Source organism: Dipodomys merriami, unplaced genomic scaffold (assembly GCF_024711535.1).
Source record: "Dipodomys merriami isolate MVZ:Mamm:240054 unplaced genomic scaffold, mDipMer1.0.p SCAF_25, whole genome shotgun sequence".
NCBI lineage: Eukaryota > Metazoa > Chordata > Mammalia > Rodentia > Heteromyidae > Dipodomys > Dipodomys merriami.
This window is the reverse complement of record NW_027203937.1, coordinates 5,645,760-5,660,453: the sequence shown is the minus strand read 5'-3', so window position 1 is coordinate 5,660,453 and position 14,694 is coordinate 5,645,760. Positions and strand designations below refer to the sequence as shown.

Here is a 14,694-nt window from a genome sequence, read left to right as displayed (position 1 = left end):
ACAGGTAGGCTCACATGTGCAGGGATGTACCTACAAAGTTTCTACTAAGTCCTCTTAGCCAGCTGGCCTCATGAGAACAAAAGGGAAGACACTAGCTTTGAGATCAACTTGAGTGAACAAAATAATTTTGAAAAATGAGTTAGCAGAAAGAGTGGCAAGCCCTATTAGCCTATATGTGACAAGAAAGGTCATGTGTGGGGTGGGCAAAGAAACCTCCAAGCCTAAGTCTCCTCCAGGAGTAATCTGGCTCTTTATAAAAGGCTAGTTTTCTTCTGAGAGTCTATGCTATTCTTCGATGGATGACCCTGTGTGCTTTTATCTGCTATTTTTCTTTCTTTGGTGCTAATACTGGGGCTTCAAACCAGGGCCTTGGACTCTTCTTAGCTTTTTCACTCAAGGCTACTACTCTGCCACTTGAGCTACATCTCCACTTGTAGCTTTTTCCAGTTAGAGATAATAGCCTTTCAGGTTTGGCTGTCCAGACTGGCTTTGAACCTTGAACCTCCCCTGCTCAGTAAATAATATTTACTTATTTGCTGGCCCTGGAGGTTGAACTCAGGGCCTAGGTATTGCTCAAGGCTAGTGCTCTACTTCTTGAACCACGGCTCTACTTCCTGCCATTTTTTTTGTTGTTGTTGGTCATAGGGCTTGAACTCTGGGCCTGGGCACTGTCCCTCAGATCTTCAGCTCGAGGTAAGTACTCTGCCTTGAGCTGAAGAGCTGAGGGACAGTGCCCAGGCCCAGAGTTCAAGCTCCATGACCGACCAAAAAAAAAAAAATGACAGTGGTAGGAGAGAAAGCTGGAGGGAATGTGCCCATGGGCAGGCGTATGCGCGCGCGCGCGCATGCGCGCGCGCGCGCGCACACACACACACACACACACACACACACACACACACACACACACACACACACACACACACACACACACACACACACACACACACACACAGAACTTTTGAATTGGAGCCTAGGTCTTTGCCCTTGTTTAGCTCTCCATTCTGTCTGAGCACTATGCTCTGAGAGAACTCTTTCCAGTCCAGCTGCTGGGAACTCCAAATATCAGGAAACCTTCAGGTTCCCAGAAAGACAATACCTTGGTGATCAACCCATCAGCGTCCATCATCCAGATCTTCTTTACAGCCTCTGGCTTAGACACACCTTCCTTCTGTAGTGCCATGATAAGGAGATGGGTGATGCCCATGGCGGCCTGGGAGGGACCACAAAAACTGTGTTTAGTCACAGGATAAAAGGTGCTTGGTATATATCAGATTCTCCTCTTGTCTCTGCTAGCCCCACAACTCCCAGGAGAGCCAATTAAGTCCTTATATTGAGAAACCCAAATATTGAGGCTCAGGCAACCGAGACCATCACAATACTTGTATTACTTCCTCTTAGCAGAAGCCTAGAACATTACCCCCATTGTATCCTACGGAACACCAGTAGAGATTCCCAGATGGTGCTTACCCCGCCTGCACCTAGGAAAACAAATACTTGATCAGAAAGCTTTTTCTTGGTGATTCGAAGAGCAGCCAGGATTCCAGCCACAGCAACAGAGGCTGTACCTGCAAGAGTGGACTGTGATCAGCCTCCGGCCATGGGCCCTCATCCCCCACCAGAAGACCTTTGGAAGAATTCCCAACCCCTATGACCTGTGTGGGAGGAAACAACTTTCTTTAGCTCTTAAAGAAGTCAAACCTGAAATCAGGCAGGTTTTGTTTTGTTTTATTTTGTTTTTTGCCAGTCCTGGGGCTTGAACTCAGGGCCTGGGCACTGTCCCCAAGCTTCTTTTGCTCAAGGCTAGTATTCTACCACTTCAGCTACTGCACCACTTCTGTCCTTTTCTGTTCATATGGTACTGAGGAATCGAACCCAGGGCTTCATGCATGCTAGGCAAGCACTCTATGACTAAGCCATATTCCCAGCCCAAATCAGGCAGATTTTTAGAGCCATAATTTATGCCTTCTTTTTGTAGATTCCTACTCTCCTTTTGGAAGAACAGACCTGATTTTTACTTATTGCTCTCAGAGGGGAGAGGCAAATAGGTGCTGCTTCTGCCATCATTCATAAATAAAGCAATGGGATAAATACATGTACATGGAGACCACAAAGAAGCCACAAAGAATGATTCACTAAAAAGATAATTAGATATATTTAAAATGGAGAACACACAGAGAGAGGCCTACTAAAGATTCAGGGCCTTCAAAAATGAAGGCTTGGGTCACTCTTTTGGGTAAAAACCCCGGCCAGCTGGGACCCTGTCCAAGGACATGAAAACTTGGAATCAGAGACTGAGGAAGAAATTTATAAATGTCAACTCTGGCCTCAGGACTGTTAAAGGGACAAGGAATGTGGCAGCCATGTCTATCCCTTCCTTGACTGTTTTGTGACTATGTAATGGAATGCATTAGCTGATTTATTCTACCTTCTCTTATTTTTACATCTCCCTTCCTTTATTACTCATCTTAGTTGTGTTGGAGGTAATTCTTTAGTCTTTGAGCAGTAGAATTTTCAAGTGTAACTGTGATTATTTATGACTTTTTATGACTTTATGACCATTTGTGCAAATTAGAAAGATGATGTTTTCTAGAGTGAGTAAGGAAGCAATGAAAAAGAAATGTCTCAGTATGCTTTTCATTTTAAAAAGCCATAGTTATGTCCTAAGTCATTCACAACAGTGCTGTCATGACAAGTTTAATAAAGGGCTAGTGGGCGAGTAACTTACGTTGTAGTCATTCAAGATGAATGGGAAGGATGAAAGTGGTGACATTGATTAAGGTACATTGTACTTGCAAATTGACTTTGTACAACTACTTAAAGACAGTAAAAATTAATTTAAGAATCATAAACAAAAATGATCATAACGAAGATTTTGTAACACCATGGTTCAGAGGGCTTTCTAAAAGCCTTATATGTTTTAATATGAAGGTATTTATTATTTAATCCTCACAGTTATCCTCATTTTACAGAGTAAAGAAATGAGGTACACAGCAGATCATGCAATATAAAGAAGATTTGAATGCAGAGAACCAGGTACTAAGGTCTATGAACTTTGCTACATTGAGCTGTAAAGAACAGAACCATACAAAGTCTGTAGAAGGAAGTACAAGATGCGAATCATTGCTGGGCAAGTATGTAAGTGAATTTTAAAACTGTCTTTTCATCTTCACCCTTCCCTGTATCAATAGTACTATTCATGTTTCCTTGAATATGCCACCTATTTTAATTGTATTTTTCTTACTCTTTACAAGACTAATTTATTCCTTAAGACTCAGCCAAATGCCTTCTGCTTCCATGAGGCATAATCAGTTTCTTCTTATCCCATATCTACTTTAAAAAATCACATCTGAATACAACTAGACTACAACATAGCTGGGCACCAGTGTCTCATGCCTGTAATCTTAGCTATTCAGGAGGCTGAGATCTGAGGATCTCAGTTCCAGGCCAATTGGGAAGAAAAATCTGAGAGACTCTTATCTCCAATTAACCACTAAAAAGAAAACAAAAACCAGAAGTGAAGCTTTGGATCAAGTGGTAGAGCAATAGCCTTGAGAAAAAATACTCAGGGTAAGCACTCAGGCCCTGAGTTCAAGCCCCAGTACTGACACAAATAACACCAACAATAAACCAAACCAAATCAACAAAAATACTAGATTACACCATTGCCTGCATCAGCACTTTACTACACTCAAACTCTGAACTGACATCTTCAGAAACCACTTAAATCACTTAAAGCCACCTGGCGCTGGTGGCTCACACCTGTAATCCTAGCTACTTGGGAGGCTGAGATGTGAAATTCAAGGTTTAAAATGAGCTCTGTCAGAACAAATCTGAGAGACTTATTTCTAATTAACCAGCAAAAAGCCTGAAGTAGAGGAGTGGCTGAAAAGAGGCCCTGGGAAATCCTCTCTCCATGTCCCAAGTCTTTGTGCATTATTTTCCCACCGGTATGGTGGCTCTTCTCCATTTCCATCTCGAAGAACTACTTTATCTCCATTAAAAGCTGCTTTCATTTTGGTTCAATTGAGTCAGAGTCTGTATTTCTCTGTTTGATTTTTATGCCCAGCATGATGTCAGCGAGTTAGCAGTTCCCGGTCACTTGGATACAGATTTCTGCTCAATAAGATCCCTGAACTCAGGGCCTGGGCACTGTCCCAGAGCCTCTTTGCTCAAGATTAGCGCTCTACCACTTGAGGCACAGAACCACTTCCGGTTTTTTCTGTGGAACCAAGGAATGGAACCCAGGGCTTCACGCATGCTAGGCAAAACACTCTACTGCTGAACCACACCCTAAGATTCCATTTCATGGTAGCCTGTTGCATCCTCAAAGGAGGCACTTTTTCAAAGCATTCACCACCAGATGGCGCTAAAGATATTCTATCAGAGACATTCCCCAAACAACATTCCTTGCATTATTTATCCTTTTTGGGTGTCAAGTATCTTTGGAAGTTAGAACCTGAGGGAGGGCCAAATAACTCGGACTTTTCTGCAGAATCTCAGTGCTAGAAGAGGGCTGGAGATTATGATAGATGAGGATACTGAGCTAGAGAGAGAGTTTGGCCTGGCCTGGTCAGTCACCCAGTGGAAAGCAAAGCAGAGGGATCTGGGGTGGAACTTCTATCCATTCAGCCTCTGCAGTCCACACAGCCTTTCCTGATTGGAGGTGGAGGACACTGAGGAGTAATGGTGGTTTCTCTGGGGTGGGAGGGAGAGATGTGAGAGGAGAGAGGTAAAGAAGAGGGGGAGAAAAGAGAACTTCGGCAGCTCAGCTGTGGAAGGGGTGGGGTGGGAGACACAAAACACTGGGAAATCTGACAGGAAGGAGTGACACATTTCAGTGAAACAACACAAGAGCAGCTACCATTGATTGCTCTTACTGTGATTGTAACTTTGTACTCTGTACCAGCTGTTTAATCTCCACCATCACCTTTGTGTTGTAAGCACTATATGTTCTCACACTGTAATTCTCTCTCTCTCTCTCTCTCTCTCTCTCTCTCTCTCTGAAGAAGGTGCTGAGGCTCAAAGGCAACAGCAGCAATCAGGAGCAAACCTGGGCATGTTCTCACTACCAAGGGTACAAACCCTCTGCCTCAGGTTCACATGCTTTGTCATTTCTGCTGAACCATGGATGGACTTTCTCCTCCTAGTTAAAGCCATGGAGCCCATCCATCATTTTCGTCTTCTCAGGGAATCGGTCCTATAATTTTCTTCTCTGTTTCTTGAATTGTCAATGTCTTCCTCTCTACTAGATTTTTTTCCCTTCAATATACAAACATGTTTTAAAGCATCTAGCTTTAAAACACTGTCTTAGCTGGGTGCCAGCGGCTCATGCCTGTAATCCTGGCTACTCAGGAGGCTAAGATCTGAGTTTAAAGCCAGCCCAGGCAGAAAAGTCCACAAGGCCCTTTTCTTTAATTAACCAGCAAAAAATTGGAAGTAGAAGTGTAGCTCAAGTGGTAGAGTGCCAATCTTGAGCCAAAAAGACAAGAGTACAAGGTGCCGAGTTCAAGCCCTAGCACTGGCACAAACAAAATCCCCCACATTTACCCCTACCTCATTCCCTGCATTGACCTTCTGTTGGTCTCATCTTATTTCTTACTCTTCTAGAGAGCCAGTCTCTTCTAAAGAGTTGAATATACTCACTATCTCTGTTTTCTTCTCAGTCTCTGTGAAACTCAGTCCATGTGAATGGGGGCCACCTCTTGGCCAGGCCACCAAAAACTTCCACCCTGCCAAATTCAGTAGTTGGTTTTCAGCTTTTCCTTTTCCTCGATTTCTCAGTATTTGATGTTTCTCCTTCATTTCTTTAGGAAGAGCTTTCTGAACTTCTGAAACCCCATACTCACTGGCTACTTCAATGGCTTCTTCATCTCCTTTCCCTCCCCCCCCCCACCTCTTTCTCATATCTTAATTGAGACAGAGTCTCACCATGTCGCTCATACTGGCATGGAACTCTTGATCCTCCTGCCTCAGTCTCCTCAGCTCTGGAAGTACAAAGGTATAAGAACAGAGCCCAACAAGGAAGACAGGGGTTCCTAGGCCCTGAATGATAAAGTTCGAGAAGTGAAGCTATCATCGCCATCTTTGCAGAGGCTCATGGGCTATGGGCCTAGAATTTAAAAATGAAAAGAAAAGCAGTTGCTTAGTTTTTTGAGGTGACCATCTCAACAATTCCAGGGGTCCAGGAATATGTGGGCACATGGATGTGCCCATAAATGCTCTGGCCAATGTGCAGTATGGATGGTTGTTCCAAATCTTGATGAAAGAAAAAATACATTTTCTTTTTCATAGGGAACATTCTCTAATGACATTACCTGCAAACTGAAAACTTGAGGTTGTAGGATCGGAAAATAACACAAAAGGACAAGCTGAGAGTGTAGTAGAATTTCCATGATGAACAAGGGGTCCTGGAGGAAAAGGAAGAAATCCATTGCCCAATCAAGAAAGATCAGAGCTGGCTGGGAAGGTGGCTCAGTGGTAGAGCGCTTGCCTTGCATGCATGAGGCCCTGGGTTTGATTCCTCAGCACCACATAAGCAAAAAGAAAAAAAGCCGGAAGTGGTGCTGTGGCTCAAGTGGTAGAGCACTAGCCTTGAGCTGAAGAGCTGAGGGACAGCGCCCAGGCCCAGAGTTCAGGCCCCACGACCGGACCAAAAAAAAAAAAAGAAAGGTCAGAGCCGCTGTCAGTGGTTAGGGCTGGGAGCTGGGTGGCTCAGGCTCTGGCTAAGGTGACAATGACCACAGAGGCCCGGGCGCCTGCAGGATGGGACAGTCTCTAGTCTAAAGCTAGACCAACTTCCATGATCTGCAAGAATGATCTTCCTCCAGCAGCCAGCTGCTGCCCTATTAAGCGCATACTGAGAGCCTGTTCTGGGCTTTCACTGGGCCTTGAATAGGTAAAGAATAAAACAGAAGTGTTCTAATTCTCAAGTTACCAGGAGCATACATGTTCAGAAAAGTAAGGCTTCACTCATTGAACACCAAGCCAAGGCCTTCAGGATGGTCTCAACATTCTTTCTGTCTTACAACGGTGTCTTCCTGAGTTCTTGGATTCCCCAAAGGGTGAGGCTAGGCCTATGTTTCCAATTTGGAAAAAAAAGGGAATAATTACCATCCTTTCAGCCTCTCCAAAGTGTTAGCTGCCCAGCAGCCTGACATCTGAGGTCTCTGAGGAGCTAAGATTATACACATGAGACTTATGTGAACCTCACAGCCAGGGAAAACTTTGAAGCAGAGAATAGCCTCAGAACATGGGGGTTGGTGACAGGGAAAGCTTTAGAGACTGGGGAGAGACAAGACTAGGGGAACCAGAGGAATCTTCAGTACAGGACTAAGTGAGAGCTAAAGAAGGTCCAGAACTGGGCTCAGTGTGAGTGGTGGTAAAGAGGGGGCAGTGGACCCTCAGCTGGATAGAAAGCTGTAGTCTTACATAAAGGACAGACCAGCTGACATGCCCATCTGCCTATAACTACTGTTGCCTCTGGAGCTAACTAGGCCTCTCCTACCCTCTTTCCCTCAGGTCATCCTCTCTTAGTGGTGTTTCACATCTCTTGGCTGCACATCCCTTCTGTGTCCCTGGGGAACTTTGGATCATTCTGCAAACTACAAGAACACTATTCAGTGAAACATCTGGGCCAAGGGAAAATGTAGGGTCATACAGATACCGGTGGCTTGGTCCCGGATACAGTATCTTGAGGGACAAACCCAAATTAGCTAAGAAAGGGACCAGAGTTCTAGGCAGAGGCACCAGTCCATTCATCATCACAGAGAGGGCAGAAAATTCTCATAGTAGAGAATGTAATGCTGGGAGAATGGGGCATCTGTGGGAAAGTGGAGAAAAGGGATATGGGCCCTGCCCCCTTCTTAGGCTTCCTCCGTCTTGGGCTTACACAAGTTTTTGCTCACCTCCATCAGAAACTTTCTATCTCAGATCTCAAACCTTGTACCCTCCTCTCATACCTGTGTGTTGACACCTATCATGCCCCAGAGATATTAGTAATAGGTATTATTACTATATTAGTAATAGGTACTATGACTGAGTACTGCTGTTACTACTACTTAAGTAATAAGTACCATGACTGAGTTCCTGCTCATGTACTCATTCCTACAATCCTTTATAATAAATGACATAACTGCGTAAATGATAAAAATGCTTAACAAGGAGTTGGCATAGCTGCCAATCAATGAGTGAATGCTAGCCTTAGAAAAGCAAATCTTGGGCCAGGCACTGGTGGCTTACACCTGTAATCCTAACTACTCATGAGGCTGAGATCTGAGGATCTGCCTATCCAGGCAGGAAAGTCTGTGAGGCTCTTATCTCCTGTTAATTACCAAAAAAAGCCAGAGGTGGAGCTGTGGCTCAATTGGTAGAGTGCTATCCTTCAGCACAAAAGCTCAGGGACAGTACGCAGGCCCTGAGTTCAAGCCCCAGGACAAACAAACACACACACACACACACACACACACACACACACACACACACACACACAGTATCTTGGCAATTTTGGTGGTGTTTGGTAACTCTTATTCATGGCTGCTAATACTGTTATTTCCATTTTACAGAACCGGAAAAAGAATGTTCTGAGCTCTTTTGCTTAAACTCACAAAGCAGAAAAGTGAGGTTTCCACTTTAGACTTGTCTCAGTCTAAATGGCTGACTGTTAAGGACTTTGGCTCGCTAATGAAAGCTTAAAACTGTCAAGTGGTGATGCTGGCCTGACATGGCATTCAGGCAATCTAACAGGTCATGTGGCCCAGGGACGTGGAAGGCCTTGTGCAGGGAAGGTCTGGGGAAGGCTGGTGGGCCAGAGGATGCTGTGGAACTGATGGGCCAGTTGGGCTTTCCTGTCCCTAGCCACAGTGTGGTCAGTTTACACGGAGGCCAGAAGCCTAGGGCCACTAGGCTAGCAACATTTGTGATCTGGTTCCTCGCATGCAACTCTGCTTTCTGAGGTCAAAGTTGGCTTGGCCCGGAGCATGACCATCCCCACTGCCTTTCCCCTTCCAGGCCTCTCTTCTTTCCTCACCTCAGAGCGGACATGATTTTCTGGTCCCAGCTGAAACAACAAAAGCCACCTGAGCCTCTGCCTTTTCCAAAATTCCTGAAGAAGCTGCCAGCAATGAATCAGTGCATGGACAGCCTTGCTTGCCAGGGTCCAGCCTGGCCTGGGCTGAAGCTTCCTGTGAATCTGATGGACGGTGGGGTTAGAGAGTGCAGGGGTTAGGGAATGCAATCGCAAGTGCTTTCCCCAAGTGCTTTGGAAAAAGAGACACAGCCCTGTGGCTTTAGTGATTGCTTCCTTCCTCTCTCCTTCACTCTCCGCACCTTCAATTCTGTGCATGTGGAGGCATTCCTTTCCAGCTTCCTCACCACAGTGTGGTTTTAGGCTTCCTTTCTCCCTGCTTTGTATTTGGAAGGAAAAGGACATCTGCAGGATGGGCTGAATCCTGTGTCGACTCCTTCCTCCTCAGACCTCTTGGGTTCCCCCTTACCCCCTAGTGGTGGGAACACACATCACAGCCTGCTGGCCTCTGGTTCCCTCACTAACCACTCAACTCTTCAGGTGATTCTCCTCCCCATTCTGGGCTGTGTAAACTGTAGGAGTTAGAGGAGGCTATGGGAACAATGAAAATGAAAGGACCACAGTGGTAGCATGCTGTGGGGACTGTGACACCACATTGATGCAACGTCTGAAATTTAATCCTTAGAAAGAGGATCAAGTCCACCACCACATGGGGGAACAATCAGCAGCCTGCCATGAAAAAGAGTGAGAAATAACTGGGTTCTAGTCCTGACTTCGTGATTATCTTCTGTGCAACCTTGAACATTTTTTTTTTTTGCCAGCCCTGGGCTTGAACTCTGGGCCTGGGTGCTGTCCCTCAGCTCTTCAGCTCAAGGCTAGCGCTCTACCACTTGAGCCACAGAGCCACTTCCAGCCTTTTCTGTTTATATGGTGCTGAGGAATCAAACCCAGATCTTTATGAATGCTAGGCAAGTACTCTCCCACTAAGTCAGTCCTAAACTTGAACAACTTTTGCCCCTGGTACTTTAGTTTCTTCATCAGCAACATGGATAAAGGCAGCAGTATCTGTCTGTCCATGAGCAGGAGGGCCCTATTTCTGGGAACTTGTGATATAGTATGAGTACAAAGCGCTGTTGAAACCTAAAGAGCTCCATGTATGCAAAATGTCATTATTTTTCATAGTTTGTGACACCTGAGAAATAGATTCTGACATACAAGAGTGTTCAGGGTGTTTTATAGTGTTTAGGGTAATATAGGTATGAAGGCCTCAGCCGGCCTCACTGGGAGTTCAGTTCTGCACTGGACTAAAATGGTTGGGTCACCATATCCCTTCGTTAGTGGGTGAGAGTTGCTGCTGGCAGGCAAGACTGTGGGCAAAGTGGCTCTCTGTAGCTGAGGCTCTGCTGGATGTGCTGGCAGCCTTGTCATAAGCTGAAGCAATAAGCCTTTCCTTTAAGGAGATCTGGGTACTGCTTCCCCATGTCCACATCTTCACTGTGATCTGTTACATGTACACTATATGGCTGTGCGTATAGGCTAGAATAAATTGATGGAGAGCCTGTCATTCCGGTGCTGTTTGTCAGCTCTTCTCTAGATGAATGACTTCTGTCTTCATTTCTGAGCAAAGACTGGGAAATCCCTCTTTCACTTTCTGTAAGAACTGGAAACCTATTTCATTTGTCTTTGTCTGAGAACCCATAGGTAGGACAAAAGAGCCAATAAATTCAAACAAATGAATTTAATTGTAAAAAGCCCTATGTGTATGCATGTCGGCATGCATGTGTATTTACACCTGAGTATGGGCACATGTGGGTGCATTTATATGTGGGAATGTTTATGACATGACAATGAAGACAAGACAAAGGCTACGGGGCAGGTGTCAACTGTAGACGAGCACACCAACAGGTGGGTGCAATGATGAGAATGTCCCACACAGGTGCACATCTCATTCATTCACTCCTCTCACATTTACTAAGGGCCTACAATGTTCTGGGAGCTGGAGAATAAGAATGAAGATGTGGTTACTGCCTCTGGAAGCCTCTTGAAGAGGCAGAGAGTGAAGTATAAGTATCAGGATACAGAAAGGGAAGAGAACTGTTATGGTTTGGATATGAAGGAGCAGGTAGATACAGCCATGGAGAGTTGACTGGGTTATTAGTGCTCTGGATTCACCAATGGATTAATCAATTGATGGGTCGGAGATGAAAACCAAGAGGCGGGATTTGGTTTGAAGAAGTAGGTAACTGGAAGTGTGCCTTGAGATTTTATCTTGTTCCCGAGACCTTCTTGTTTGTTTTTCTCTCCCCGCCTCACTTTCTCTATCTGTTTCCTGGCCACCATAAGGTTCACGCTCTACCTCACCCCAGTCTCAAAAACAATGGAGGTAGTCAGCCATGGACTAAATCTCTGAGACTCTAAGTCCAGATACATCTTTACTCCTTTGTCTTTCTCATATATTTACTATAGTAATATAAAACTGACGAACTCAAGAATGGACAGAGTTCCATTTGGGAGGTGGGTAGGTAAAGCAGACTGGAGAAGCTGAATCATGAAGGGTGAAGGAGTCACTCAGGCAAAGATGATGGAGAGGTATGAGCAGAATTTTCACAGGGTGAAACCAGTGACTGGCAAGGAGATCAGATCACTAAAAGTGGAGGGAGGGTCAGAGGACAGAGACAACTGCCAAAGCCATACAGTTCAGTGGCTAGTGTGGACTGTCTCACCGAGAGTGGGTAGCACAGTAGTCTTATTCCCCCAAGAGGCAAATTCTGGCAGCAATGTGGGGGTGGATGGAGGCTGACTGACTTTAGAGCTTTGGTGGGTTCCTGTGGATGAGGCTTTGAGGATGTATACACTGTCTGGGTGTCTGTAATCCAGAGTTGGTATACCAGGTGTGCTACCCACATTGCATTGTTTTCCTCTTCCACCCTCTGGCCTTGGCAGTCCAGGTGGCTCTGGGGAGAGTTTTCCTGCCACTGACTCATGGGTGGGTGGTAGGATGGGGGAGCTGGTCAGGATCAGCTGACAGGTGCTTCCTCAAGGCCACAGACAGACCCCTGCTGGCTGGGCTGTGAGCCTCATGACTGGCAGTCAGTGAGAAAATGCCTCTCTGACACCCCACCCTCCTCCAGTCTTCTTGGACCCCTCCCTGCCCCCCCCTCCCACCAACTGTCCTGTGCTGTGCCTGGCTTGCTATAAAGTTGTATTCAAGGCCCCTATCAGAGGCCAAGCTTCAGGGTAAGATGAGGAAGAATGGAGAGGCTGTGAAGCTAGTGTACGATTAGGATTCAGATTTCCCTTTTTGGTTTTTCCCCTCACTGGGCACCCAACTTTCAGACAATGAAGTCACATATTTCAATGCAGTCACCAAAAGTTGTGTTAGAACTGTTTATCCCACTGCTTGCAAATACAAGACAAATACAAAAAAAGTGTATTTCCGATATTCCCTAATGTGGACCGTCAGGAAAGGAAGAGATACTTGGGTACCATGAGGTACTATGAGTACTTGTAAACTTAGAGCTTAGTCTCAACAGTACACAGTACATTTATGGGCTTTGTATGTTCCTCAGTCCCTCTGTGTTTCAGCTTCTTCTTTCATGAGATACAGATGCTAATATCTTAGAAGAACTAAATGTGTAAAGTGCCTACCACAGTGCCTGATGTATCATAAATAGTCAGTGATAAACCTTAACTCATTTCACGGGCTTGAGTTCTCTCAGCCATAACCTTCACTCACTTAATGAAGAGTTGTGACCTTTTGGGGCCTCTAGAGGAATCATTTGGAGAATGAGTTCTTGGCCAATCTTTCACTCTCAGGGACCAAGTTCTTTTCCCACCAACTCGTTCTTTTTATATGATTGGGCCACTGGATTTAATAAGACTTTGCTTGCCATTACTTACTAAGTAATACCCCATGTGGACGCATCAAGGTTCCTCTTCAGCCTTACAATACATGAGGAATAACTTCTAGTGCTCCTTATTGGGAACGCATGGACCAAGTGAGATGCTGCCAGTGAGGCTTTCCTCCTTTCCAGCCTCAGACACTGGCCCCTCCACAGCAACAGGTGTGTCTCAATTTCTGGGCTCTAGAATAGGTGACTAAGTTGAATCTGAACTAGCAGATGCTTCATATTGGCTTTCCCCCCCTCTTGGTGCCAGGACTGGGGCTTGAACTCAGAGTCTTATGCTCTTGCTTAGAGTTTTGATTCAAGGCTGACACTGTACCACTTTAGCCACAGTTCTGCTTCTGATTTTTGGTTGTTAATTGGAAAAAGAGTCTCATAGATCAATCTACCCGGGCTGGCTTTGGTCCATGATCCTCAGATCTCAGCCTCCTGAGTAACTAGGGTTACAGGCGTGAATCACAGACACCTGGCTCACATTGGCTTTTTTTTTTTTTTTTTGACTGGTAGTGGGGCCTGAACTCTGGGCCTTGGCACTGTCCCTCAGCTCTTCAGCTCAAGGCTAATGCTCTACCATTTGAGCCACAGTACCACTTCCGGCTTTTTCTGCTTATGTGGTGCTAAGGAATTGAACCCAGGGCCTTATGCATGCAAGGCAAGCACTCTACCACTGAGCCACCTTCCCAGCCCTCACATTGGCTTTTAAAGTACTTCATGCTCCTGGTGCCCATGTCTCTCAGGTTTATCATTCTCAGCTGTGCTCGTTCTGGCCAAGTGCAGGGAAGGACTTGCCCAGCTCTTCATAGGGACACAACTTTGTGTTCAGAATATCCATGAATACATTATGATTACAGAAAATAATGATGGATGTTTCTATCTGATGCGTCCTGGCTGGGAGTACTTCCTATATATCTGTTCTTTAAATTTCTACAATATTCTTCACAAGCAATGATCATCATTTCCATAGGACTCATGACGAAAGTATGGTCAGGGAAGTGATTTTTCAAGTTCAAGTAGTTAGTAAAAGAGATCACTGTAAGATTTAATATCTATCTATCTATCTATCTATCTATCTATCTATCTATCTATCTATCTATCTATCTATCTATCTATCTATCTATCTATCCATCCACACACACACACACACATATGAGTAGCTATCTAATTCCTACCCTCCTCTAAAGTAGCAATGTTTTCCATTTCATAAACAAGCAAATTGAAGATCAGCAAAGTGAAGGGACTTATCTGACATCACAGAACTAAAAGTTAGCCAAGTGGGAGTTGAATCCCAGCTATGAGATGATACCTGTCTTTTCCTTTGGCATCCAGGTGAGTCCTGGGAAATAGTGTTTGTCAGGTGAGTGGAAACATACCTTGGATATCATCATTGAACATGCAGTACTTGTTGCGGTATTTGTGGAGCAGACGGAAAGCATTGTCATTGGCAAAGTCTTCAAATTGCACGAGGCAACTTATTCCAAACCTGTGGGAGGGAGGGGCAGGGAAGAAGACACGATTGCAGATCTCCGGCAGATGGCAACCTGCACTGGAGAGGGAGGAGGCTCAGGCCCCAGGGTGGTGACATCATGGCTCCTTCCTTGGGTTTTTGCCACTTGGCTGGATTAGGAACTCCTGGCAGTTCAAATCTGTTTGCCCCAATGAACAGGGACTGGAAAGGGAGAGGGGAGAGGCCCTAGGCTTCACACTTATCCAAGCCAACATCAATGTGTCTAATATGGACTGGTGGCAACCCTATTATCTCATGGTAGA

At 45.2% G+C, this 14,694-nt stretch overlaps 1 protein-coding gene across 2 annotated transcripts in view; it reads right to left on the bottom strand.

Annotated features, from left to right (window-relative positions):
- The window catches only part of Me3 (malic enzyme 3), a 210,874-nt gene that overhangs the window by 8,060 nt on the left and 188,120 nt on the right, over nt 1–14,694 (bottom strand). For both annotated transcript variants that reach the window (XM_070034822.1, XM_070034823.1), the window contains 3 exons: nt 14,298–14,407; nt 1,468–1,565; nt 1,097–1,210 (listed from right to left, as the gene is read on the bottom strand). In XM_070034822.1, coding sequence (XP_069890923.1) covers nt 1,097–1,210; nt 1,468–1,565; nt 14,298–14,407 — 322 coding nt within the window. The remainder of the gene's footprint in view (nt 1–1,096; nt 1,211–1,467; nt 1,566–14,297; nt 14,408–14,694) is intronic.